This window comes from Erigeron canadensis, chromosome 6 (genome assembly GCF_010389155.1).
Source record: "Erigeron canadensis isolate Cc75 chromosome 6, C_canadensis_v1, whole genome shotgun sequence".
Classification (NCBI taxonomy): domain Eukaryota; kingdom Viridiplantae; phylum Streptophyta; class Magnoliopsida; order Asterales; family Asteraceae; genus Erigeron; species Erigeron canadensis.
Window position 1 is genome coordinate 3,554,257 of NC_057766.1, and position 27,597 is coordinate 3,581,853.

The 27,597-nt window shown below is 32.9% G+C and overlaps 1 protein-coding gene and 1 non-coding gene across 3 annotated transcripts; both read left to right on the forward strand.

The window, feature by feature from the left end:
- Nucleotides 1-6,342: 6,342 nt before the first annotated feature.
- LOC122606367 lies at nt 6,343-6,414 on the forward strand. Its single transcript, XR_006324879.1, has one exon. It is a non-coding gene; the product is annotated as a small nucleolar RNA Z105 (small nucleolar RNA).
- Nucleotides 6,415-17,521: 11,107 nt separating this feature from the next.
- LOC122603371 (protein PSK SIMULATOR 2-like) lies at nt 17,522-25,709 on the forward strand. 2 transcript variants are annotated; one of them, XR_006324451.1, is made up of 13 exons: nt 17,522-18,219; nt 19,792-20,105; nt 20,912-21,004; nt 21,090-21,180; nt 21,598-21,691; nt 21,983-22,080; nt 22,227-22,296; nt 22,772-22,881; nt 22,971-23,087; nt 23,519-23,595; nt 23,687-23,731; nt 23,916-24,021; nt 25,087-25,175. XR_006324451.1 is itself a non-coding variant. In XM_043776051.1 (12 exons), the coding sequence occupies exons 1-12, from the start codon at nt 17,848-17,850 to the stop codon at nt 25,535-25,537; spliced, it is 1,932 nt and encodes a 643-aa protein (XP_043631986.1). In that variant the 5' UTR covers nt 17,790-17,847; the 3' UTR covers nt 25,538-25,709. The 2 variants fall into 2 exon arrangements, 1 of the variants encoding a protein (XP_043631986.1); XM_043776051.1 differs by lacking the exon at nt 23,916-24,021 and having other exon boundaries at nt 17,790-18,219; nt 25,087-25,709.
- The last annotated feature ends 1,888 nt before the right edge of the window (nt 25,710-27,597 follow it).

The window sequence follows — 27,597 nt, forward strand, 5'->3', positions numbered from 1 at the left end:
ATAAACCCATTGCAATTGAGCCTATTGGGGGAGGCTGGCACCCCGGCGACCCAGCTCTCTAGTCTGCGCTTCTTGCTCATAGTCAATAATTAATCATAAATATATGTAAAAATTTTCGAGTATTTAACAACATTAACACAGTTGTTCAAATGCTTCAAACATATTTTTCATCAAGTTAGCATTGAAGCTCATCATCCCGAATCTCGAAAATCCGTCGGACTATCAATCTTAATAACTTAATCCATCGAGCTCCGAAAGTTAAGAAATTAAAAGAACAACAATTCATATAGTATTAATTACTATATATTTATCTTTACCCAAAAAACTTAAACCTGTTACAACTCAAAAAAAAAAAAAAAGCAAACAATATTACAGGCCCAAAACACAAAATGATCATCTAAACACATGAAATTAATTAATTAACTTTCAAAACCAACCTGACTGAACCGAAGAATGATACTTAACCAAAACCAAAACCAAAATCACCAAAAACGCCACACCCCACGGCGAACCACCATCTTGCTTTGACCCACTTGGCAGACTCGCGGCTCGAACCATGTACGGCAACCGGTGCCTCATTAAAACATAAGTTGTAATAAATAAGGCAAGTGGTAACAAATATAAAAGTAACTTAAGACCCATTTTTTCTCTTTCAATATGAACCTTGAATTCGGTGTAGCTAGACATAGACATTAATAAAATGACCACACCTAATAAGGCTAATAGGTGCATAGGTGGTGTGGACATTGAACCAATGGTTTGGTCAGTCCAACTTATCCCTGGTGCTCTTTCCTTTCTTATAAACCAACTCATTTTTATGTTAATTAGTCTCTTTATATGTATATGTGTGTGAGAATATGGTTTTTGGTATAAAGTTTGTGTGTGATTCTTTGGTGTAGTTTTTGTGTGTATGTATAAAAAGTGATGTATGATGGTGGATATATATGTGGTTATTATGGGCTTTTGTGGTTGTGGAATGTACCGAAAACCGACTTTTGTTTTTGGGACACATTTTTTGATTATTGGGAATCATGTTCGATAAAATTTTCAAATTAAAAAAGAGAGTGGAAAAGATAAAGCATAGATTCCAGAAGTTAATTTCTATCGGCATATGGAAAACAATATAATTCCTCTAGCTAGGATAACCCTTTTAGCCCACTCCAAAAATTTATCAAAATTTAGCACTAACATGATGTAAGCATTATTGCTGTTATGGTGGCAATGGGTTATCGACACGCGGTGCCCATGCAAAGCACGGACAACCTCGAATGGCCATTTCCAAATTCCAATAGAGCATCTATATACGGATTTCTAGCCACCGAATAGTTGGTTGTGTTTTTTTTTTATAAAAAATCTGAGGTTTGATGATATTGTTTTTCTATATATCCAAATTTCTTTAGTTATAAAAAGAACATTAACTTTTGAGAAAACTTTTGTCTACGGTCCGAAAAACATTTTATTTATTCTCGGTTTAAATACAAAATTTACTAGCATCAATTCATTCATCTATTGACGTCTATTTATCTACTTTATGGTATATTTTCCCATTTATTCAATTTTTTTTTTCTTTTTATAAGATAAAAGTTAATTTTCTATTAGTTAGAATCTTATGTCTTAGTCATATTGAATAAATTGTTTACTCACTAGTTTGATTGACATAATAAATTAAATATTGTTTTATTATCATTGTATTTCCAGTTTGTTTGTCAACTTGTTTTATTAATTTGTTTCTGAGCAAACTAAAAGCAAATTGAATTTGTGGGTTTTTTTTCCTTATAAGTATGTGTGTAAGTGTTTATAATATAGTGTTTTATAATTTTATATGAATAATATGAAATGAGTAAATTGAGAAGCTGTGGAAGTTCACACTTTGCAGACGTGGTGTTGCTGAGATAAACGGTTTGTTTGGAAAAATTGACTGGTTTTATTATGTTAAAAAAAAATTAAATTAAGCAAACTATTCTGTAGATATCTAACTCGTATGGAACTTACTACTTAATAAAAGGTTCATATCTGGATTAAAAGAAAAAACTCGCGATACTTTTGTGGTATGTAAAGTGACTTTGTGACAATGAGTTATGTTAAATGGAAGAAAGTACTAAACAAATTTGTCAAGCAATGCCTTATTAAATACGAGTAATAACAATGTGTAAAGTGACATGTATTTGCCTATTATGGATCCGCAATTTCTTCGGGGGGGTGTTTGTCCTAGGCATTCCGTTGGGGGAGAGGAGTGGTCACGACATGGGTGGCGGGTTGGCCATGCTGCTTAAGTAACACCGCCACCATCAAAACGGCATCAAAGCGGGCTGGGGCCTGGTGGGCTTAAAGCCAGCTACGGCTTGGAGTGGTCGACCGTTGGGGGAGCGTATGGGTGTATGGGAGTTTGTGCCATTTGACCGTTGAACACATTATAAAAAAATAAAAAAATTCCCCTACTCCTTATCTATATATACACTTAAGTTTTAACCAAAAAACCACCAAACAAAAACATATCTTCACACTTTTACAAAAAAAAAACACCACATTACTAAAAAATAGATTCCGCTTCATCATCTTTTTCATTTTGTATTTCACCGGAGTTTGATTTAGTTGTCTTCATTGTTATGTAGAATTTAAATTTCAGTTTATGTTCTTATATACTTTTTAATTTATGTTTTATGTAATGTTTAGTTTAATTTTAATGAAATACTTAAGTTTTTATTAAAAAAGAAAAAAATGTTTGATTAAATTAAATGAAAAAGAAAAAAAATAAAATTTGGGAGGGTTGAGAAGGTGATGATTACCATTGAAAATTGTTGAAAGAGTTAGTTGGGAGGGTTGAAAAAGAAAATTGAGTTATAGTTATTTGATTTGTAGAATTTAGGAGGGATGGAAAATCCCACTACATGACTCATATCCCCCTAAGGCTTCTAGCTATGCCTTTTTTCTAAGGCTTTCCGGAGTAAGGCGTTATTTTACCTTTTTTTACTACAAGAAGCCCTGTAAAGCTCCAAGAAGCCATGTACATTGCCCCAAGGGGCTTTATTGATAAAAAAAAAAAACTCCAGGCGCGGATTACAAGGCGCTTAAAAAAAAGAAATGTTGCAACTTTGTAGATTCCAAACGGCTACTATGTTTTTTAATGTTTTTTTTTTCACTTTAACCCCTCCTATTTCCCATATATACACATATTTAATATTTCACAACCATATTTTCACAACTATCTATCTATCTTTCTTTCTTACAAATTTTTATACAATTTACACACAATTATTCACCTTACCTTTCATCTATGGATCCCAATAATATTTCTTTCTCATCTTCATCATCGTCATCTTCTTTTAATTCTATAGGCTCCGACGAATATGATAATGCCGTCGAAAGTACGGTAGTTTTAACTATTAACTTAGTTAGACATGAAACAAAATGAACAATATAACAAAGATATGTCAAGGTTGGCAATGGACACGTCACGACTTAATGAAGTCAATAGGGTGGCGGTGGAGACTATGAAACAAAGGATCCGCGAAAAATATAACCTTGTATGATTGATTCCCGATGGTTTTTGTGATCTGCTCAACTGCCTGCCTGTGAAGTTTGAAGGTTTCTTTTTATTAAACCTTTTGTAGTCTCTAATTTTGGATTATGTTTTTAATTTTGGATAATGATCAAGGTCTTTTTAGTCGTTTTATTAGTTTTAGTTTCTTGTTTATGGATTCTGATGGGAATGTGTTATTCTTGTTTAAGTTGCTATTCTTGGTTTCTTATTTAAGTCCGACAGTGGTTATGGCATTTATGATATATGGACTCTGTTTTCTTGTAACGGGAATGTGATATATATATTCTTGTTTAAGTTAAAGATGTATATAACTTTTGTCACCATAGTTTGTTAAAATTGACTAGAGGTACTGAAGTTCAATATAACATATTAACATAATGTTGCGTCTTCTGTATTACAGTTTGTGTGCAGAAGTTCAATGGTCAAAAATGACAATGATCCATTGGTTGTTGCATTGACTTTATATTGTGAAATGGCATTCTCAATAGAAGAAATATGATATAAAACTAGTTTAGTGAATATTTTGGACATTCTCAATTTTAAAGATTTTTTTGCAAATGTAAAAACTAAAGGTAAAGAATTGTAAAAAACAAAGTTTTATTAAACAAAACATAAAACAAAAAAATAAAAAATACAAGTTTGGCCCACAAGAAGGGCTTCCTCATAAAGCCTTGCTCTAAGATAAAATAAAAGAAAGTCCCTTGATGAGTGGATTGCTACTTATCAAGAGATGCCCCTATGAGAGGCTTCTTCATAAAGCCTTGCTCCCATTAGCTTAAGAATAAAAGTTTGTTCTTTGTTTGGTTTGGTTTTTGAGCTTATAGATTTTGAGCTTGCAAAAATTTGTATACAAATCACTTCAGCATTGGTTTTAAAAAAGATCTAACAAGAATGTGGTAAAATACCTATGTGTCCTCCATAGTTTTCATTTTCTTAGTAGTTCTCGTCCATCGATTTCAACAATTTCAACAATTTCATTCGTTATATTCGATTCCATTGAAGTATTATCTTTTCGTTCTTTATTCATTTAATAGTTAAATTCATGTTCAATTATATTTTCATCCTTTGTTGTATCTATGTATATGTATACTAGCTTTGTATCCGTGCGATGCGGCGAGACATTAGAAAAAAAAGCTAGTTAAGTAGTGGTATCATGTTATTACATGAATGTATGATTCAATTCAAGTGTTTCTTAGTCCGGCTAAAAGTGCAAACCGCCGTTGTTTTCGAGTGAGCGTTTTTTATGTTGATTGATTATTAAATCCAGTAACGCATGTAAGTTTTTTTGGTATACTATGTGAGCAATTGCAGGGAAGGGAAGGGGCACGCGTAAGATTTTTTTAAGGGTATTTTTGGAATTTCAGGGATAAAGTGTTTGATGATAGTATATATTAAAAGGGTAAATTAGAGATTTTAAAGGTAGAGTGTTAAATTTTAGGGGTTAATTTGTTTATATAGATAGTATAGAAGTATAGATGTATATCTGATCAGCTTTTTTATCATATGAATTTGCTTTAATAACCTATGGACTAAATCTGTTGGGCTCTAATATTTGCTTAAATATGCTGTTTTCAGATAATTCATGGCCCATTTTGCAAGTTAACAATTTGGCAGAACTTTGTAAAAGCCAATAATCTCTAAATACAGCCATATACAACAATAGAAATGTGCAACAATGAAAACAAAACCAAGTTTCGTGAAGATGTAAATCTTCTTATTATTATTATTATCACTTGTAAAGGACGTTTTATTTAGGGAGCTTTGATTTCTTCGAATCATGTTGCTTTTGCTTTGTTGTGTTCTTGGCAATAATTTTGGCTGTTTATAACAAATGTGGTTTGTGTAGCTGTTAGATGTTTGTAAGCTTTAAAATGTAATAAAACTCGTCAATATTACTGTAACATTTTATTGCAAGACAACAATATCCCAACTTGTATCTTAAATTGTAGCATAAATATTTTATATATGTATCTAACTTAACACATTTTTTTACATTCAATGCCCATTTCTGTCATTTTGACCAACATAAATAACGTAACAAAATGTGTTTCTATTTAGGCATTGAATGATCGATGAAGGTTGGAAACACAAAATTTCATGAGTCATTAGTCATTTCGTTCAAAACTCAAAGACTTCATTTTACATTAAGTATAAATAAATTAAGTAATAGATAATAGACCAGTCCTCCATATTACTTTTGCTTTATTGAATATTGATTATTATGGTTTTTCTGTTACTATTAAGGTTATATTTTGGGCCAAATCGTGCGAGATATGGGCCTAGAAAACACGATAATGACATGGTCTGTTACCTTAGGTTTGAAAGGTGCCTAATACTCGTCTACTCGGTCCTTTTCTCTACAAAAACACGCTTCACAATATCGACATGAGTTTTTTTGGGCCAAATAAATAGACCACCGTTTAAGATATGGGCCTAGAAAACACAATACTTTTATGGGCTAGGTTAGGTTTGGTAATAAACCCTAATCTGATTATTTTCTTCTATATAAACACTTTTTTTCCTCCCTTCCTTCGGAAGACTGCAAATCATCTCAGTGTTTTTATAAGTTCAGTTTTTTAAAATACTTTTTTTTTTTTTTGTTTTTTGATCGTGATCATATTTTGAAACCAAATGAGGATTTATGGATACAATCTCACGACGGTCGTCTGAAATCACGCTTTTTTGTAAAGCTGTGATATTATTTGATGCATTTATCCTTTTTTATTGTTTCTGATGGTTTTTTTTATATGTTTTTCATCACTGTTATTTTATTTTGTTGTTGTAAATTTTGATAAGTTTCGCGAACATAATGATGATTGTTTAATTATTCCGAAAATTCATGAATGGATTTTCAAACCTCCTACTCATTCTGAATGTTTGCCTTTTTTTTTTTTTTACAATATTCTACTAATTAATATTTATTTGTTAAGTTTGTGCACTGTGATGATGAATGTTGTATTGAGATTTAAAAATCTTTGATTTCTTTTCATATTCAACAAAGTCCTTTTCATCCTGAGTGTACCTTATGTTATACCTAGTAGTGCTTTTTGAAAACATGAATATGGTTTTTTGATGAAACTAAATATTTTGATGGCATTTATGATACATAACAAATAGAAATAATGAAAAAATGGGTCTGAAGTTTGACCTTTAGGCTTTAAATTCAATGCCTAAGGTGTTGAATCCAGCACCCAATATCAAATCTTTCTCCTTTTTGTGTTGTTGATTTAGTTAGTTTTCCTGTTTTACTATCTATACATCATGAAAAGGTACATACATTTTTTGTCCAAATTATTTTCACCAATATACAATTTCTAAAGTATAGTGGTAAACTTTTGTCTATTACAAATTTACAATTACGAGTAATATTTTCTGTAAGTTGTTACTCGTATATGTTTATATATAATTGTATTCTTTTTTCATGTTACATTGCTTGCTTGATGATAAGGTAAAATATATATTAGTAAAAAAATTAATGCTCTTATTTAAAATCGTTTATATGAAAGTGATAGGTGAGTTCTACGCTTTAGCAGTTCCAACTTAATCTTTTTCCTGATTTTACCTTTTATCTTTTTATTTTTTATGTTTTACCAACATTACGAATTTACGAGTTTTTTTAGGTTTGTAAGTTAGATCATTCTGGTTCCAATACCATCGAGAATGACACCCCAACATTATCAGGCTATTTAATGATACCATATGTTAAATTTTTAACTATTAATAGAAAAGTGTTACTAATAGAAGTAACATGTCATTTTAAAAATAAAAAGTAGAATAAACTAATAACAAACTAAAAATAAATTAACTATAAGGTCTCTTATAAGAAACTATTTATAATTTATTTTTAACACTATTCATTAGTTTCTTTATTTTTTAGACACATAGACACATCTTTTTTTATAAATCTAACTTCTAACACTATTCATCTATAATTATATTATTTTATTTTTTATAAAATTAAACTAACAAATTTTATTATAATTAAAACATATTTTATTTTTAAAAAACACATTACAACACTTGAAAAAACATAAGACATATTACAATTTTTTTAAAACTTAAAAATTAAACTAAAAAAAATAAATTGTGAAAAATCAAATTTTTAGGAAATAAAGAACTACACATCAACTTTGGCGGCCGCGTTCCGAGTGGTTCATTCAGAGCATTGCGGAGTTCATGATGAGTCCTTCTATCGCACAACTCCCCGTACATACGAAGCTTTGTTGACATCTTTCATTCCACGTGCGAGTTGGGAGGACAGTATTAGCTATCAACTCTTCTTCAAACTGTGTGATTGCGTGCCCGTTATCATCAACGATCATGTTGTGCAGAATCAGATAACATAACATCATACGTTTTATCTTGTTCACACTGTAAGCCTGGGCTTGTTGCTCAACATTTTGCTAACGACCTTGAAGGCTCCCGAATGCTCGCTTCACATCCTTCCTTGCAGCTTCTTGATATCATTTGAACGTGGTGGTTTTAGGTTCCATCGGGCACTTGAAAGACTTCACAAGAGTGGCTCATTCAGGAGAAATACCATCTTCTAGGTAATATCATTTTCCAAGCCGGTGGCCATTCACCGAAAACTCTACTTTAGAAGCCTTGCCCCGAAGCAAATCGTCGAACAAATCTGATTCGTTGAGGACGTTGATGTCGTTTTTTGAACCAGCAGGGCCAAAGTAATCATGCTAGATCCATAAATCGTATGAAGCACCGCTTCAAGCACGATTGTGGGATGCCCCTTGTCGCCTTGCGTGCACTGCCCTTGCCATGCCACGGACAGTTCCTCCGCCACCAATGCATACAATCTATGCTATCAAACATACTCGGAAAACCATGAACCTGCTCATGTTTAGCAGTTAACCGCTCGATATCTGCTCTTGTTGGCCTTCTCAAGTACCCGTGTTGATACAGGTGTATCACACACTGCAAAAAGCGTCTAAACACTGGTACGCCGTATCTTGCGCCATTTGCAAGTACTCATCCAAAGCATCAGCCTTATAGTTATACACTAACTGGCGTATTGCAGAAGTGCATTTCTAGAAAATGTTAAAACCGGGACGACCAGAAGCATCCGTCACCCTTTTGTGGAAAAACTGAAAGTGCTTCGATAGCGGTTGAACGCTGTTAAGGGAGTGTATATTTCGCGCTATGCGGAGAAAAATTTCCTTTCGCATTCTAAACCTTCTACGAAACATGTCGGGTGGGTAAGTGCAGTTAGGCGCAAAGTAATGATCGTATTAAAGTTTTGCAGCACCAAGGTGATCTCGATTGATCACCCTTCTAGTCAACTTGGGTGCTGAAGAACTTGAAGCTGCTTGGCTCTGGTTTTCTTCTTCGTCAAAGATAACGTTAAGACAAGCGCTTATTGCCTCTAGATTGAAAACTGCATTCATCTGTGAAACAGCCCGATTGATTTGTATTCGGTTGATTCGTAATCAGAGCTAGAGGAGGATGATGCTGATGAATTAGACATTTTTTTGGGGTGGTGTGTGCTTGAGATGGTTTAAAAAAGATAGAAGTATGTATGTTTGATAGTGTGAAATAAAAGGATAGTGTGATAGTGGTATATATAGGAGAAGGAAAAGAATTTTGAAATAAAAGGATAGTGTGTGATAGTTTGAAACAAAACTAGCCGTTACTTTGGAATACTTTTGAAACAATCTTTTTTTTTTATTTGGCACCAGAAACAACACAAGGGGGACCCACCACCACCACTTCGACCTGCGTTCAATTTTGGAAGTGTCGTTCAGACGCACCCTTCAAACGCGGCGGAGCTACTAGCGTCTGAAGCGTGTCTGAAGGAACCTGTGCGTCGGACGCGGCTAGGAGCTTTAAGGACCGGCCTAAGATAACATACATGTGAAGAAATAAAGGATCATATCCTTTCTTTACATATTTGATGGATATGGCCTTACAAAAATAAGAACTCAGCTTATTTTCATAAAATTTACAGCAATGGGTAAATAGAACATTTAAATGCATTTTATGTATATTTTAATTAATAGTATTCAGTTTTTATTCCGGAATATTGGTTATTAAGTTTTGGGTTTAAGATAAAAAGTAAAGAGATTGTCACTTTGATTTTCATATTAAAAAAAATAAAGAATAGTTATTACTATGGTTTTTACTAATTAAAATATAATCATTAAATAAAAAGTACACATTGTGCAAAAATGGGTGGGGTGGGAAAAGAAAAGGTGTCGGATGACACATAATCCACATGGTTTGGGGTTCATGATTTATACCGTATGCTCTTAGAAGATTTAATCATTACCCTGTATGTAATATGTTCAACAAAAATATAAATAAATAATAATGCATTAAATTCACCCCCTAAGTTTATGCCTTTATACATCTAATTGAATAATTGTTGTACATTATTGTGGCCAAATGATATGCACTTTAAAAAAATAAAAATTATTATATAACTAGAAAGGTATATGCGTGATCCGTTTTTGGAGTAAACAATGGTGGCTTTGTTGTAATGATTTTGATAAGTTGTCGAAACTTAAAAATCAACAAAACTACCGTGTTTATTTACTATAATATTTATGGAAAAAAAAAACCAAAATGCTGCTAAAAGAATGGTAGAAGCATGTTTTTCCCTCACAACCCCCCCCCCCCCCTTTAAAAATCATATGTTTGAATATAAAACCTTTCCCACACTGAAAATCATGGTAGAAGCATGATGCTAAAAGCATGCTTGTTAACCCCAATATTTATAGTCAATTAGTATCTATCAAATTTTGTAAGTCATGACGTTTGACGTATCGATCCTAGATCGGTGGCGAAGTTGTTGAAAGCATAAGAGGTAAGACTTCACTTTCATCAACACCTTCGTATGAGCATGAATAGGAGGAACTTAAACATGAGTAAGATAGTATTTTGAAATTATCATTTGCTCCTTTATGGATACTAGTCTCAATTGTATCATGAGAAGAAAATGAAAGTCATTGATGCAATAGTTCTTTTTATCGATGAAGGCAATTTTGAGTCTCTCGGATGGATGACCACTGATTTCACCGTTATACGAGTTGAGGTCTGTGGGTGTCGCTGCTTTCGTTGCTACTCCAAATAATTATCATAAGGTTATTGATAGGTATTTGAAAAGGTGAACATTAACCTTTCTGAACACCTATCAAGAATCTTATGGTGGCTGACTTGAGTAGTGAAATGAAAATAGCGATTTTCACATACTTACGCTCGTTTAACGTTGAAACCAATAGTTATGGATCAGAGAGACTCAAGATTGCCGTCATCGAGAATAAAATCTATTTGCATCAACGTCCTTTGTTTTATTTCCAATGATATAGCTGAGGAAATCATCTGTAAACGGACGAGTGATGATCTCACGTACTATCTTACTGACGTTGAAGTTGCTCTTATCATTGCATGTGAAAGTTTTGATGAAAGATGAAGTTTTGTCTCTTATGCTCTTAACAACTTCGCCTTCAATCCATGATCGATATGTCAATAATATGATCCTCCCAAGCGAATCTACTTTTCCACATGATTGGAACTTACTTCCTTCACTTACTTCTTCCCTTTAAGGCACATTAACATCAGATTCCGTTGACAAACTGTTTTAATCTTACGTGTATGTGTTTCCTTGTTTAAGGAAAGGTTTAAAACTAATGAATAGTAACGTTGTTTTTTGTAAGTATTATCTTTACTTTGATGCACCACTAGTTTCTCCTTTTCGGAGTGTTTAGTTCATTAAGTTCATAGGAATTGCTTGGAATTGGAATTTCATGCTTTCTTGTGTTTGGTCGGAAGAAACTATGGAATTGAAATTCAAAATTTTTCTTCGAATTGCTTAATATACAGAATTTACAATTCCTTTACTTACCTCATGGAAAATTTCAATTCCAATGGAATTCAAACAACGGTTATTAGAATGCCAAACATTGGTTATTAGAATGCCAAACATTGCTCTTGTGATATTTATTGATTCAAAGATTTTGACAAAAGCTTACATTGTTGTTGCCGGCTTACCGCCACAAACCACCATCAGCGGAATATCGCTGCTATTTCGACCACCACCGCGACCGTTGCTTATGACTTTCGGCTATTAACCACCACCACGACTGCTGATTAGAAGTGGAATTAGGTTTTTGCTATGTGTGGGGAATAAATCAATAACTTAGTATTCCTCTGAAATTGATTGTTATAAGTAACAATGATCATCTTTTGTTGTTTGGTACATGAAACGTGCCTACCGTGATCATCATTTGTTGTATGGTGAAATAAAATAGAAGATAGAGAAGATGGGACGGTGGTAATGGTAGGTTTTGATAAAAATGAAATGGGTCTGTGTTGTATGTCATGTATATATTTTTTTATTATTATTAGGAAAAAATTCTTAATAAGGGGATGTTTCGTCTATTAAAATGATTTCATTTTTAAAATTTCTTAACAAAGGTAATGTCTTTAGTTTTCATTATTAGTCACTCGTTAAATGTCTCGTAACCATGCCACATCACTAAAATAACTTAGTTGGACATTTGGATAATGAAAATAAATATATATGTTTATGCATAGAGGAAGAAACTCAAAGTGTGTGTGTGTTAAACATAAAAGTTGTCGTCGGATTTCTTTCAATTAATCCCCTCCCACCACCAACAACATTATCATAATTCTTTCAATTCCACCACCAAAATCCATATTTTACTCCTTTGTGGAAATTCAGGAAATCTTACCCTTTTGTGCACAAATTCCACTTTATATTTTTCAATATCATCGACCAATTAATTATTTAGTCACTATCCATTTTTTTTTGAATGGTAAATTTCATTCATACTCGCCCCGGCAAACCGCCGAAGACAATTATGTACAAATATTTACAATAAATTAAATTTACACCAATCCGGCCAACTAATACAATGATGTTTTGATCGACTCTTGTACCAAAAAAAAGCGAAGGGACTTGATATTTTGAATGATAGAAGCAACATTGCCATTGCCATTACCATTGCCACTAGCAAACCTCACGTCGTTCCTATGTTTCCAAATCACCCAACAGCTAGTCATAATGATACCTCTAATCGCCTCCTTTTCTTCCCTGTTCTTTCCCTTTTGTTCGTGAAACTCAAGCAGGTCTTTGACGTCAAAAACAAAAAAAAAGGTCTTGTCTTGCATCACTCGCTAACCGCTTGCCACACATCAGCAGCCACTCCACATTCACAAAAGATGTGGCTAACTATTTTTGGTCCCTCCCCACATAATACACACGCCAAATCCCCGAAATTGCAGTTACGCTCCAGCAGGGCAGTCATGGTAGGAATGTGATCGATGGCTTCCCTCCACAAGAGTAAGTTACATTTTTCGGTACCCATTTACACCAAGGGAACACATACCATCCTGTTGGTGAAGTCTTTCTCACTGTTGAGGAAATTTTTGACACTTCTTGTCGTTATAACATTGTCCTTAGTGCCCTTCCAAACCCATTTATCAATGGCTTGAGATAAAACTACCTCATTGAGTAATATGTTGAGCTCGTCCCATTCATTCAACTCATCAACTGTGTTGGGCGGTCTGGTCCAATTCCAAGAACGGTGATTCCCACTCCCACCAAGTCGACCCGCCACCAGAATCTTTTTATCCTTATCCAATTATTTTGCCTTAATTAATGATTTACATATTTTTCTTAAGATCTAATATACAATATTTTTCTTTACCGATGACCAGAGTCCGACACCGGCAAAAAGTAGTAGTAAATGGTGGTTGGATTTAATAATAAAGACTAGCGGGTGACTTGTATCCATTTCCTTTATTAACTAAATCTTAGATTTTCCGGCGAAATACGGTGGTTGATGGCTGTGAAAAAAATCAACTATGTGATTTACCTCTGTCTTCGTCCGTGGATTATATATGATTTTGACACGTGGGATTTCATAAATCTATATGGAATTTGAGTTTGTGGGATTTGTGAATTTGAAAAATGGATGTGTATTTATTTATGTACATGATTTTGAGTTGAAATGATGATGATAAATAGTCGGCTGTTTTCACGGTTAATTTCTTCATCTATGGTTATGATCTAGACCTACCCCGTATTTCTAATTCTAGAGATATAAGTTATATGATTTTATTTGGAATTCATGTATTAGAAAATCTGTTGATCTTCTATTATGTTTAATCTATACGAAACTATTTTTAAATTTTGACGTAGTCCTCATACCCTATTTGTTAAAATTAATAGTATTATTAGTCCTAACGGAGACACTTCACTTCCAATCTCTTGATGAGTTAAGGCTTTTACATTAAGCTCAGGGGCTTAGAAAACTCCACCAAAATACTCTATGGTATTAATAGTATGTTCGTTTACCAGTATAATTTAGTAGTCTTTCAAAATATAACTAACAAAATCTATTACCTTAACAAAATTAGCCCAAGAACCATATTCTGTTAGTCAAATAAGGTTTTAATGATAATAAGTTGATAACTTTGTTTTGTTTTGTAAGTTTAACGCAATATGGCATTTTCTCTTGTTATTAAAAACTTTTGTCATTTGAAAAGGAACTGTAAATGTCTTTGTGTTTTTTTGTTGTTGATATTTTCTTGCGTTGATTGAATATCCCTTATTTTTGTTTCACATTCAATTATGTGAAACAAGACCAATGATCACTATTTTGGGTATCGAACCCTGGATGACGGTAACATCGACGAGGTTGTTGCTAATAGCTTCTAATGCGGTCTTTTGTTTGAGAAAATTTTTTTTTTAATTAAAAACAACACAAGTTTTAAATTAATAATAGTTGTACAAGTAAATACCTCAAACTAAACACACCTTTATGAGCAGTAGACCTAATTGAATGTATATAGTGTTGTGGTAAGTACAGGATTTTGGAGTCAAGCTGCTCATACAAAAGATGATTTGAAGATGACAAACAATTTCAAAAATACTTAAGAGTTAAGTCTCTGGTTATGGAGCTGAGTCAGTTTGGAAAGATCCAAGCTGAGTCAGCCTGAACATCTTTAATGTAAAGATAAGAAGATGGTGTCATCAAACTGCATCAATTAGAAGATAAGCACTTGGTCTGAAGTCGAAAATGAAGATCAAGGATAACTCCAAGCTGATGGGTGGAACTCAGCTTGGTTCTTACAGTCAACTTGGAATGTACGGATACAACTTAGAGTATTGCAAGTGCTCTAATGTTGTTATACAACTTTGTATAAACATCACCTATTTGGATAAGCATCAAAAAAGACATTCTAGAATGCCAGTTGGTGTTCGTAAACATTCTATGAGGCGTCTATTGTCATGTGGCTACACAATCATGCTTAGAAAGCATATGGCGAACAAAAAGGACGATGTCACTGTCACCTAGTACTGATCTTGAAGAAGCCATTGGATCAAGGCGTGTGGAAGACAATGGACGACATCTCGAGGCATGGTTGATGCCTATATAAACCAACCTTAGAGACTAAAGAATGTGTGCATCCATAATATTAACTCTCACAACGATTAGATCTATCAACCTGGATACGTGTTGTACTCAGCTTAGGCTAGTAGAGTTAATATACAGAGTTGTAAGTTGCTATTCAGCCAAGTAGTTATATTTGTAGGCTAATCTGTTCCACAACTACTTGTAATTCTTTTTATTCATCAATAAAAGTATGATTTGAAATAAGCTTATACTTTGTTATTGGACTGCACTTTACTTTATTGTTTTTAATATTCTAGTAATTTATATTTCACTGTTATATCTTAACTTAATCTAGACTGATTATGAACAAGTTTGTTAAAATAATTTATATTCCACATTAAAAGATTAAAAGTTGTATTCAACCCCCCCCCCCCCCCCATTTCTACAACTCATTGAGACATATTAAACCATCCTGTAATCTCCTTGGGGACCTATCAGAGGATCACTCGCATAGACGTTTGCATAACCTAATCTAATAATATGTGTAATTCTAGTGGTTGAGGTTGTCACTTTTTCCTAATTAAACTAATAACATAAAAGAAAAGTCGCTACCACTTGGTCTAGTGAGAAGCAAGTTTAGTATAGATACTAAAAATGAGAAACTGAAAACTTAAAAGAAATACTTGTTTGACATATCCGATCACATGTATCATAACAATTATTATTCTATCATATGCTATACTCTTGGAAAACTTATTTCACGGTTCAAATCTCTAGATTCACCTAACTTAATTAGTAGGGCTATCGCTAGACTCATACATACCCTATAGACAGATTCTTGCTAGATTCACTGCTAAACATTAATGTTCAAATTTGTGTTTATGATTTACCTTTAACTTTACTCAGATCTTAAGTCTGTCACTGTGTATTAATCATCTCCGGTGGTCATACTGCACATTTTCATGTCACTAGATCGCGTCTGACATTAAGCATTATGTTCAACTAGTTCTAGTTGTCTTGGTTCTGCATTTGCTCCTAGAGTAGAATCACTTTTTACTGTTAATTATAGATTGATTAGTGTTTTCCGTCTCAAGCATATTAATCCTTGTGAATGACTATAGAAACATCATCAAAAATAAATCGATATGTTGGATATAAACCAAATACAATATGAAAAACTATTTAACCATGGATCTATGATAAATAGTAAACACAGTACAATAGATCTAACATTAAATAAGATAAATAAAAGTCTACATGATTTCATCAATCTAAACAAGTATTCAGCCTACTAGCTTAATATTATTAAGGGAATCATAAAGTTTGAAAAGATGAAAGACATTGTTTACCAACAATAAAAAGTAAAAGACAATGAAGATCTAGGTTGAAGATGAGAATCAAGAGGTGTTTGGAACCGCAAAATCTTCTTGGAAAGCTGCAAAATTCGACCTAGGGTTTAGGGGTGGCTTAAAAAATGCCCTTCTCAAGTTTGAGGGTTTATTCTTCTATTTATAAGATTAAAAGTTGTTTCTATCTTCGGAGCTACCAGCGGTGCTGGTAGTTACCGTTCTTCACTGATGGCGCTGGTTTCTTAGATACTTCACATATTCTTTGTTTCGTGTCCGTTTCACCTTCTTGTATCTTATAAAGTCCTTTGGCATCTAAGTTGAGCTGATAGATGACATTTCATTTAACTTCGTTCACCTTGACGAGCTATTGAGAATGCCCTAACATAGAATGTCTAAATGGTAAATAGTATGTACTCGAAATTCGCACACCAAACTTATAAAAATTGAAAACACTCTTAAAATATTTTAACTTGTCACTAGTGTTTATACCCCTTGCTAGTTCCCAAGTATACACCAACAAATTTGACAAACTTTTACTCATATTTAAATACATTTTCACGTATTTAATCTAAAACCTTTTAAATGAATCAAATCATTAGGATATTTATAGTATCAAACAATGATTCTCATTTTTGGGTGAAGCCCGGTTGAAACTAGACCCGTACAATCGATGAACAAAATTGATTATTCAAAAATGAAATGTTGAACATATTTATTATAAATAGTTTTAATAACAAACTGTATAGTGGAAAAGAAAGGAACAAATAAGAATTTAAAACAAATTTTGTTCTCTAACTTATTTTTATAAAAAGGGAAGAATTGAAATAAAATGAAAACAAAAGAATCTTTAGTTGTTTTTTTACCATATCTATTTCTTGTAAAAAATCAGATGATTAAAAAGAAAATTAAATGATAATTGTATTTTTTTTTTCTTTTACCTTCTTTAAATAAATTTAAGAACATAACAAAACAAAACTCAAAACATAACATAAATTCATGATACATTAATCAATAAATAACTTTTAATTTTAGTTTTCTTTTCAAAAAATAATAGAACAAGTCCATTTTAGTGTAAAACATAGAAACAAAGCCAATTCAAACCAAAAGTACATAAAAAGCTTACAAATTAGAGTGTGAAAAGATAAAAATAAATTAAAAGAAATTTGTTTTGTGTTCACATACATAAATGAATAATCAAACAAAACAAAACCAAATGATGTTTTAACAAGAATTGGGGGAAAGTGAGTAACAAAAAAACCTTCAATCGAAAGAAAAAAAAAAAAAACAAAACCCCACCACCTGAAAAACAGACGACTTTCTTCACCCCTTCCATATCTCATCTATACAGGTCAGTCAACCCCCCAAAAAACCAAAAAACAAAAAATCCAAAAATAAATTCCAAAAATTACCCACCTCTTCAATTCAACGCGCTTTTGAGAATTTTGTAATCATTCCCTTTTTCCACACATATACATACAAAATCTCACGGATCGTCTGTGACTGTGTGTGTGTGTGTGTATATATATAGATATATAAAATTTTTGTTTTTTATTTATGTGAAGAAAAAAGAGAGAAGAGAGAAATGGGAGGGGTGTGTACAGGAGGGACATTGAAGCAAGAAAGTGGTGTGAGTGATACTAATAATAATAGTTACGGATTTTCAGGGAAATTAAAGTCTGTAAAAAGCTTTACTAATTATCATTATAATAACAAAAAGAAAAAGAATAATAAGAATAAAAATAATGATAATTTTAATAATGATGATGATGATGATGTTAGTAGTAGTAGTAATGGGAATGATGATTCAAATGTTTCTTCTTCATCTTATTATACACAACAAGATGTTGTTAATGATGATGTTTATCATAGAAAAACGATGTCGTATGATTCGGGTGAATTGTTTTTTTCGATTTCGAGAGAATTGAAACCGTCTACCCCTGCTAGAGTTTTTAAGGTATATGATGTTTTTTTTTTGGTACTAGATTAGTATATATTGTTATTATTATTATTATTATTATGATAATGATTGTGAATTATTATTAATATTGTTTGTTACAAAGTTGGATTTACGAAAGTATGTTTTGATATATGTTGACTGAAAATAAGATTGAATTGCAGTAATATAGATAGCCCTAATGATACAAACAGCTTGAACTTTAGCTCCGAAATCGTATTTTTATCGAGCTAAGTTTAGACCTATGCATTAGTTTAAATTTTATGTACTAACGAATGTGAATATCCGTCTTGTTTGCAACCTTAGATAACTTAAGGATTTTAAGTAAACTTTAGCTGTTTCATTTATGTCATGCCCTGCATCGTGTTCGTTTGTATTTATTGAGCTTTTGGTGTCATGTGCTTTGCTACGCTTTATAAGAGAGCCTTGTCTTGAGAGTGAAAAGAAAGGGCAAGCAATAGAAAGAACACTGGTGAGATCATTAGGGAAAGGGCCCCCAACATTCGTATCCTAAAGGGGGATTTTTTTTTATAAAAAAATAACGGATTCGTTGACCCCAAGTTTATTACATGTTCATAAAAGAAAGTAGGGTATCTGAACACTTGAAATTTCAACCTGTGCTGAGATATCAAGTTAGAGCACTTTGAGGGTGAGATGAGTAAAACTCAAATACAAGTCATGTTCAAGAAATGTAAGCGAAATCTATTGCTAGGCCTAATGAAATTTATTGAGATGAGACACTAGGTTTATGTATGTAGGATATGTAATTTTGTTTATATCAATTCACAAACATATATAGGAACATGTAAAGTTAGCCAACTTGAAATGCACATAGAGTTGGCTAGAGGTTATGAGATGGTAATAGTTAAGAAGAGTATGATCATGATCCTTCTTATTTCTGACCAGAAAGTAGGGTAATGTAGTATCGTTTTATTCTAATTTGGTCCACCGTCTTAAACAGTTATCACTAAAACTTCTATACCTTTCAAATGCAGTTATCATAGGTTAATTTTGACCGGGATACTGTTAAATTGCCGATATGGTTGAATGATTATATACTGGTGCAAAGTTGGATAGATTATATAGTAGTTATCATAGATGTTTCTAGCGACGATTTTTTGAAGTACAATAGCTAATCTAGAAATGAAGTCAGAGTATACTGCAAATTGTGATTTTTCGGTTGGCTTGTTTTATAATGCTATTAGAGGTGGCATTCCAACTCATTTACTTGTGAATAGCTTGGTTCGTGTTATCTTTTATAGCTAATGGGTCAAACTGGTAAACTTATATCTTAGCTAAAAAAGAAATGGGTTGAATAACTAGAATGTTTCACAAATTGTATTCATAATGCATACAACCTACTAAATCATTTCACATAATTATTTAGATTATCCTTTAACCAGTATATTTTTCATATTCTATTCATCAGTCAAGTAATTTTAAAAAACTGTTCATATACAAAAGGTGTGTCAGGTTGGATCAGCGTGTTTGCTCTGCAAGCTCGACCCACCTAATCTAGATAACTCGATTATGATTTTGGAATAACATGGTTGCCCTCTTGTATTTTGATAGGCACCTCAGGTAAGTACCTTTCTTGGGAAGGCGGGTAGTGTTGGTCTTGAAGTTTTAGACACTCTCGGAAGCAGCATGTCAAATTTTAATTCTCACAGCGGATTTGTATCAAATACAGCTTTAAGGGGCAACAAAGTATCTATTTTGGCATTTGAAGTAGCTAATACGATTGTTAAGGGGTCCAATTTGATGCAGTCCCTTTCTGATGAAAGTATTCAAATTCTTAAAAAGGATATTCTGCATTCTGAAGGGGTGCAACTTTTGGTATCTACAGATATGAAGGAGTTGTTAAGCATTGCAGCTGCTGACAAGAGGTAATTTCATTCTCACATGACATTATATGCCATATATATGTATAAATTGGTTGATTTGAGCTGTAAATCATTGTTCATATGTTAAGCCGATAAGATAGAAAACTTTAGGGGAAATCAACCTGCCTCTTCCACAAGAGACATAGGTTCGATCCTCCTCTAGCGCATCTTGTGATAGCTACTGCCAACTTGCGATCCCATGGGTGCACATGCTTATCCGAAGGATCGACACCATACATGTGCCTCATGGGGAAAGTTGTTTCAAGTGGATGCTGGGATTGCAGGTTCCAAGCATGGTATCAATGTGGTACACAGGGTTAAGGTGTTCCCATCTACATACACTTTTTTTCTACTACGACTAAAAGGTTAGTTAGAAAACAAATGGGCCTGGCAGGTTGAAGTCACCCTGTGGCATAATTACCAAGTGATTTCATTCTGCTAACTTTTAACAATAGTGTTTGTAATTTTTTATATAAGGTGATTGAATATGCAATTTCAGAGATGATTTTGCTATTGAAAATTGAAGATCAAACACTCAGATCTGATCAGAGGCAGATTCTAAAACCCACTTAATGTATCAATTACTTGTGAAGTAAAAAAAGATAGACAAAATTGCATAAGTGTTGTCAGCTCAACCTAACCCATCTCCTTTTCTGCTGCTCCAGAAAGTTTAGTTTACACATATAACCTGACCCATCTGACCTGTCCATTTTGCTACCCATAGCCACCATTGGTTTAAGTTTTTTATGTCAACATGTTCTCTTGAAAGCATTTTTGTGTTCATTTCATAATACGCTTTTTCCTTTTAGAGAGGAATTTGAAATCTTCTCTAAAGAAGTGGTAAGATTTGGAGATATGTGCAAGGATCCACAATGGCATCACTTGGATCGTTTCTTTGTCAGGTAAAGCTTAAATTTCCGTTGCATCATACTCATTATCTTCTTATTTATAATACTGAGACGGTCTTTGAATATTGCAATGAATCAGATTGGATTTGGACCCTGTAACACACAAACAGCTTAGAGAGGATGCAGAAATTACCATGCAAGAACTAGCCAACTTGGCTCAGTATACCTCCGTATGCACTTTTGGTTTATTTATTCTTTAAATTTGGAGTTGACAGGTTTGACCCATTAATTTGAATTGGTTGATATGGGTTATGTTATATCTATAAAGTGTCAAATAGATAAAAACCAAAGAAATTTACTTGAAATAAGACGGGTCAAAAGTTTCCTAAATATCATTTCAATACTTAAACCTCCTAAATTATTTTATTCAGGTAATTTGACTATTATTTATTGATGTAGTTTAGTTACAAAAGGTTTAGTATTCTTGCTAGAAGCGTTTATGGACATTGCGACCTGGCCCGCCATGTAAAATATTACCTGTTTGGGCCATTCCTTAATCTGACGATATTGCTACCTTTGGTCTTACCAATTACTTAAGCCATAAACTATGAAATTTATCAATGATGCCTAAAAATTATAATGTGTAGGAATTGTACCATGAGTACCATGCTTTGGATAGATTTGAACAGGATTATCAACGTAAACTTGATGAAGTGGAATCTTTGAATCTTCCTCGGAAAGGTATTAAGCAACAACAAAAATTGCACTTGTCGTATATGACTCTATAGTACATATTGCTTGTTGATTTTGGTTAGCATAAAAAAGTTATATGTTTATTTATAAATTATCCGACATTAAATCAGGTGTCAAGTCTTCTATTATGTAAATAAATATCATTGTGGTTTGAGACTAATTATTTCTGCGGATAATTTGGATAATGGGTTTTTCAGTTTTATAATCGGACAACTCTTGCATTTTGTTACTGCGGGGTGAGGTTAATTGAGTAACATACCGTTCTTATTTTTTCCATAGGAGAAAGTCTTGCGATATTACACAGTGAGCTAAAGCATCAAAGAAAACTTGTGAGGAGCTTGAAAAGGAAATCTCTTTGGTCCAAAAGTTTGGAAGAGGTACGAAAATATTGTTTACTAACAAATGAGATGCAAGTCAAATCTGTAACAATGCAACATTATGCGATTGATAGATGCTATCATCGAAATTTATAATCTTTGAATAAACACATGGCTTTTTTTCCTTTTCCATTTTCTGGTAGTAGGTTGTGGAGAAGCTTGTAGATGTTGTCACCTTCATCCACCAAGCAATTGCGGAGGCGTTTGAGGAGAATGGTATTGACGACTTACTGTAATACTAGAGGTTGCCACGAATGGGTCGGATGGGTTGGGTAATTAGTAGTACCTACAGATTTGTACGGGTTAAGTTGACTTATCAACGTTTTTTGTTCAGTTTTTCTTGAATATTTTAATAATTTAATATATTAGATAAGTTTATGAGTTACTCATTATTAAGATATCAACAAGACTTCTTTTTAGTGAAGAAATTTTACTATTTTAAAAGCTCCAACTTCCATGTACTTGCTTACAGTTTGGGTCATCTTTCACTCAATTTGACCGTGTTATTTTTTACGACACTATATAAAGTTCATCTTTTAGATGTGAAGTACTTAAATCAACACACTTCTGAGTAAATATGTTCATTCCCAATATATTTAAGACTTTGGATGGTGTAATCAGAAGTAAAAGAATAGAAAATATAACAAAGTAATTAATTTCATTGTGTTTTTTTTTTCCTTTCAATTTTTAGCTGCATTGTCACCAACGAACGACAAGGTGGTTAGTAAAAAACCTGAAAGATTAGGCGTTGCTGGTCTTGCTTTACACTATGCCAACTTAATCACTCAGATGGATAACATTGTAAGCTGATATATTTTGGTTAGTTATTACTTATATTTCATACTTATTGCAGTTTGTTAAATAGATGAGCTTTGATAACTTTTTTACAGGCATCTCGTCCGACCTCCTTGCCTTCTAATATGAGGGACACATTATATAACGGGTTACCAGCCAGTGTTAAGGCAGCTTTACGTTCTCGTTTACAAGCTCTAGACTCCAAAGAATTGGTAAATAGTCCCAGTATAGTGTATATATCATTTACATGTAAATTTCAGTTTATATACTCATGAATTGGTCAGTTCGGGTCATAGTTGTTATAGATCCAGTGGTTCAGAGAAAAAGAGGTTGTTTAAAAGGTACACTGGTCCAATGTAACAAGGTCCAATAGGTTGATAGTTACTTAAGTTATGTTTTTAATACATTAAACCTTCTTAATCTTCTATATTAGAAAAAGGAGATTATGACTAAAATTGTAGTAATCATTTTTAAAACTCCAGCTATCTATAAATTAACTTGTTGGACTGAAATGTGTTAGTTCATCCATGAACCGACTTGTATAAAAGTTATCCCGTTTTGATTTGTACTCAGCATGCCCATTTTGCCACCTCTAACATTTCTGGTTGAATTTGAGCGTATGATACATAGTGATCTGTTTCAGATGACAATGCCTCAAATTAAGGGAGAAATGGAAAAGACTCTCCAGTGGCTTGTTCCTCTTGCTACTGATACCACCAAGTATGTATTTGAATTACTGTATTTTGAACCAGTACTTTAAACAATCTGCTTCAAATTACTAATGCTTTTCACTCATCACTTGTTCCCGCAGAGCGCATCAAGGCTTTGGGTGGGTAGGAGAATGGGCAAACACTGGGTAAGCCACCATTTTTTGTCTCGTATTTGTTATACTTATTCTTATCACTAATTTTCTTTTCATTTTGACTAGTAAATTTTTCTTTTTTTGCAAATTCATTATAATTGCAATCCTTGAATGTAAGATCATATGATCTTATTGTCTTTATAGAAATAATAGCTGATAATGTGTCAAATTTACATAGGATCGCCACATAAGTCGATTCGCGGTTAGGATGTTGGATAGTACGACCACTTGGTGATCTGATCTTGCAAATGTGATGCATAAATCCTTTTCTAGTTAGGATCAGGGTAAGATTATATGATTGATCCTACAAATCCTTAGCAATCCCATTCTGCAATATATGCGACATTAATCCGTTATTAAAAACACTTCACTCTGTGATACGTGGAATTAGGGCATCGATTGGTTTCCAAAGTCTACAGTGTTTACATTAATACAAGTCTCCTTTGATGGACAAATTGAAAAGAATAATGCCTTAGTTTATCACAAATTACTCTAGCTTTAGTTTGTAGTTGACTTGCTAATATATTTGTGCAGCCTTCGGACCATTGTTGACTTAACATCCACTCGATAATATTCTACTGTCTTCCATCTTACTATACAAGTTTTAGCAATTTCATTAGAACTTCATTTTTCCCCCCAGATTGGACCTTTGAGCTTTATTGCGCCATTGATATGATACTTGAATTTCGAGTCTTAATAGTTTCTTAATACAATCTGCAGTTATTATGAACTATGAACTAATGCCTATGATAGATACAATTAGGATTTTTGTTCCCAGGGGACAAAAACAATGACCTTAAGGGTAACAATGTTGACAAATCTAGGATTTCCATCTGGGGTATGTAGGGGCACTGACATAATTTTTATAGTGAGCGTGCAATGATTTTAATTATTTTTTTTTTTTTTTGTATTATTACCCTGCAAAACATGACCGGTGTTTACACTATGCCACTATGAACCATTAGGGTCTGATCTTAATAGTTCTTATCCTAGATGATAAACGTAAGGGCTCGATGCATGGACCTACAAATACTTGTTTGTGCAACGACATCTTTTGTATTGTTGTTGGATGATGAACCTTAAATAACCATATCGGGCAGCAGTTCCTTACCTGAAACTTTTTTATAAGACAATACTTCACCCCGTTGTCATTGTTATGAATAGTATATTATAATGACGTAAGTCAAGGGTCAAAAGTATACGCTGCAAAGTTAATGGATGGATGATTGCATTGCTATTTTTTTGAGTAAACCTTTAGCTGGATCAGAATGGATTGAATTTTTATTGACCTGGCGGTACTTTTATTTTTGAATATGTCAGAAATGATTAATATATTGAATGTCTTACAGAAACGAATTCGGAAAGAAGACGGCAGGGAGTAACAACATTATCCGGCTGCAAACATTATATCACGCAGATAAACAGAAGATGGACCGATACATATTAGACTTAATCATCTTGCTTCACCGTCTAATTAGTCTCGTGAGATATAGAGACAAAGTGCCCAAATACACCCCAAACCGATCTCCTACTTCGATGGGGTTGACCCTTCATCCCAATGGTGAACTCCAACCGGCCAAGATCTCACCAGAGGACAAGAATCTTTTGGAAGAAGTGACAAAACGGAGAATGTTGGTTCCAGGAGTAAGCAGAAGTCAAGAGTTTGTGATGGTGAAAAAGAAGAAAGGAGCGGAGATGCTTGCATCGAGTAGAAGTATGGGGAGTTCACCTCGAAAAGATTCAAAGTATTCAAATGCTAATATGTTGGATGTGTTAGACGGGTTAGGTACAACTTTTTGAGTTAGTACATGAATTAAGGCCATTTCGAGTTCATATATTTTGATTCATGATATTTTTTTGTTAATTAGAAAGTTACATGTATATGTATATATAAATCGCTTATCTGAAAGTTACATGTAGTATTGGGTGTCTGAAGTGGTAATATTCAGTTTTATAGGCTTGTTGATTCAAATTCTGATGTTGAAAAGTTCACAAGATAGGGATATCAGATGGAAAATACTACAGTACATTAATAAGATAATACGAGCATGGTACCCGCGTAATGCGGCGGTGATAACATTAGTTGTCATGTGTTGGCATCGACGGATGGTGATGGCGTCGGCGTCAAATGGTATAGGTAATTGATTCAAAGATATTTGATTTTTGTGGATAGTGAATACCTTTTAAAAGATTATGGAATGATTGTGTAACTTAATTAATTAAGGGTAAAATGATAATTTCACATATCTCAATATTGTAAACTTTTTAACATAGGGATATAATTTATATATAGTAGTATAAATGATGACTATATATAACCATGTTTAAATCCATGACCAGTTAACTAAGGTGTTACTGAAACCCTCCACACCAAACTTCCGGCATTTTTAATTGAAAACGCCGAGTAATACGCCGGTGTTAAAGATGATAGATTAGCTGATAGATTACAACTTCAATATCCAGTTAGTTGTTTTAATATCATCCATTGCATCTGTTTGGAGAAGCATAAATAACAAACTCTTTTTTTGGTAAATATGGTGCTATGTAAAAAATAAATAAATAACAAACTCACATAAGATGCCATATTCATTCATTAAGAATAAGATAAGATAAGAAGTACTACTTTATAACAAGCTTGGATTATAATATAGTTAAAAGTTTAAAGATCAATTGCTTTGTCTTAATCAATTTTTATGAGCTTATTATTATATAAGTATGAAATCATCTCTTTTACTTTTAAATTTCAATTTATAAAAAAAAAAATAAAAATCGTTGTGATTATTTGTTCTCCTAGCACTTCTAACTTTCGAAGTATTACTATCGCTTATGCTGTTTATTATTGTTACTTTCGCTGGCAAGGTGCTAGAATTTTACAAAGTTTAGACATAAGAAGGATCAATTGGTGACATTTTGTACACTATGAAAATGTATAAAAGAGAAATATACAAGTTGAATTTGTTGTTACGTCCGTGTACTACAATAATACAAAATTTTGTCAAAAACAGGTGGAAGCAATATGACATTCATAGCTATATCCAAGAATATAACCACCTCTTTTTTTTTTTTTTGAATGGAATCTATACCTGCTTGTTTAAATTTAAATGGATTTCAACTTAAATCTCCACACACACACACACACTCAAACTTGTTTCCAACTCTCCAAGGCTGTCTATGCCTCACAATACTTCAAAGATGTCATTGCTTGTAAAATTTCTAATTATTAAGAAGTTGGAACAATCATTAAAATGATACGTTTCTTTTTTAAATACAACGTGTTTCGAATCATGCCAAATTCATTTTACAAGGTGGGTGTCACTTAAGCTAGATTACATTTGTCTTAGCTAGGTATGAGTGACTTTTTTTTTTAAAAAAATCTCACTATCCTTAAATTTCGAACTTATAATCAATTAATAAATCCGAGATACATATATATGTAAAACTTGAAAAGTATGTTAAACTATGTAATTGTGGTTGTACCGGATAAATACTAAATTAAGGAGGTGTGGACTTTATATGTGGTGACCAGGTTCCATGGATGCCTATTTTTAGGCGACATTATTAAGATTCCGGTAACAGAAACCCAATTTAATTATGTTAACTATGTATTTTAATATCAACCTGTAAGAAACATACATCTGTGATCTGTAAAGATGCAACCAATATTATTATCTAAAAAAAGTATAAACAGAAACGTACAAGGACGAGATGTAATATAATATAGTAACATGTCACAAATCAAGTATATGTAATATATTCATTTTTTTTTCTTATATTAGAATAAAATATCATCTATGTGTAAACTCTATGTTCATACAAAATATTACATAAATAAATAATAAAAATCACCAAGCATCGACAAA

Coding starts and splice junctions, on each gene's coding strand:
- LOC122603371 (XM_043776051.1), top strand. CDS start 17,848: ATGGGAGGGGTGTGTACAGGAGGGACATTGAAGCAAGAAAGTGGTGTG. Junction 23,088..23,518: donor CTCTAGACTCCAAAGAATTG/GTAAATAGTCCC, acceptor GATCTGTTTCAG/ATGACAATGCCTCAAATTAA. Junction 23,732..25,086: donor GGAGAATGGGCAAACACTGG/GTAAGCCACCAT, acceptor AATGTCTTACAG/AAACGAATTCGGAAAGAAGA.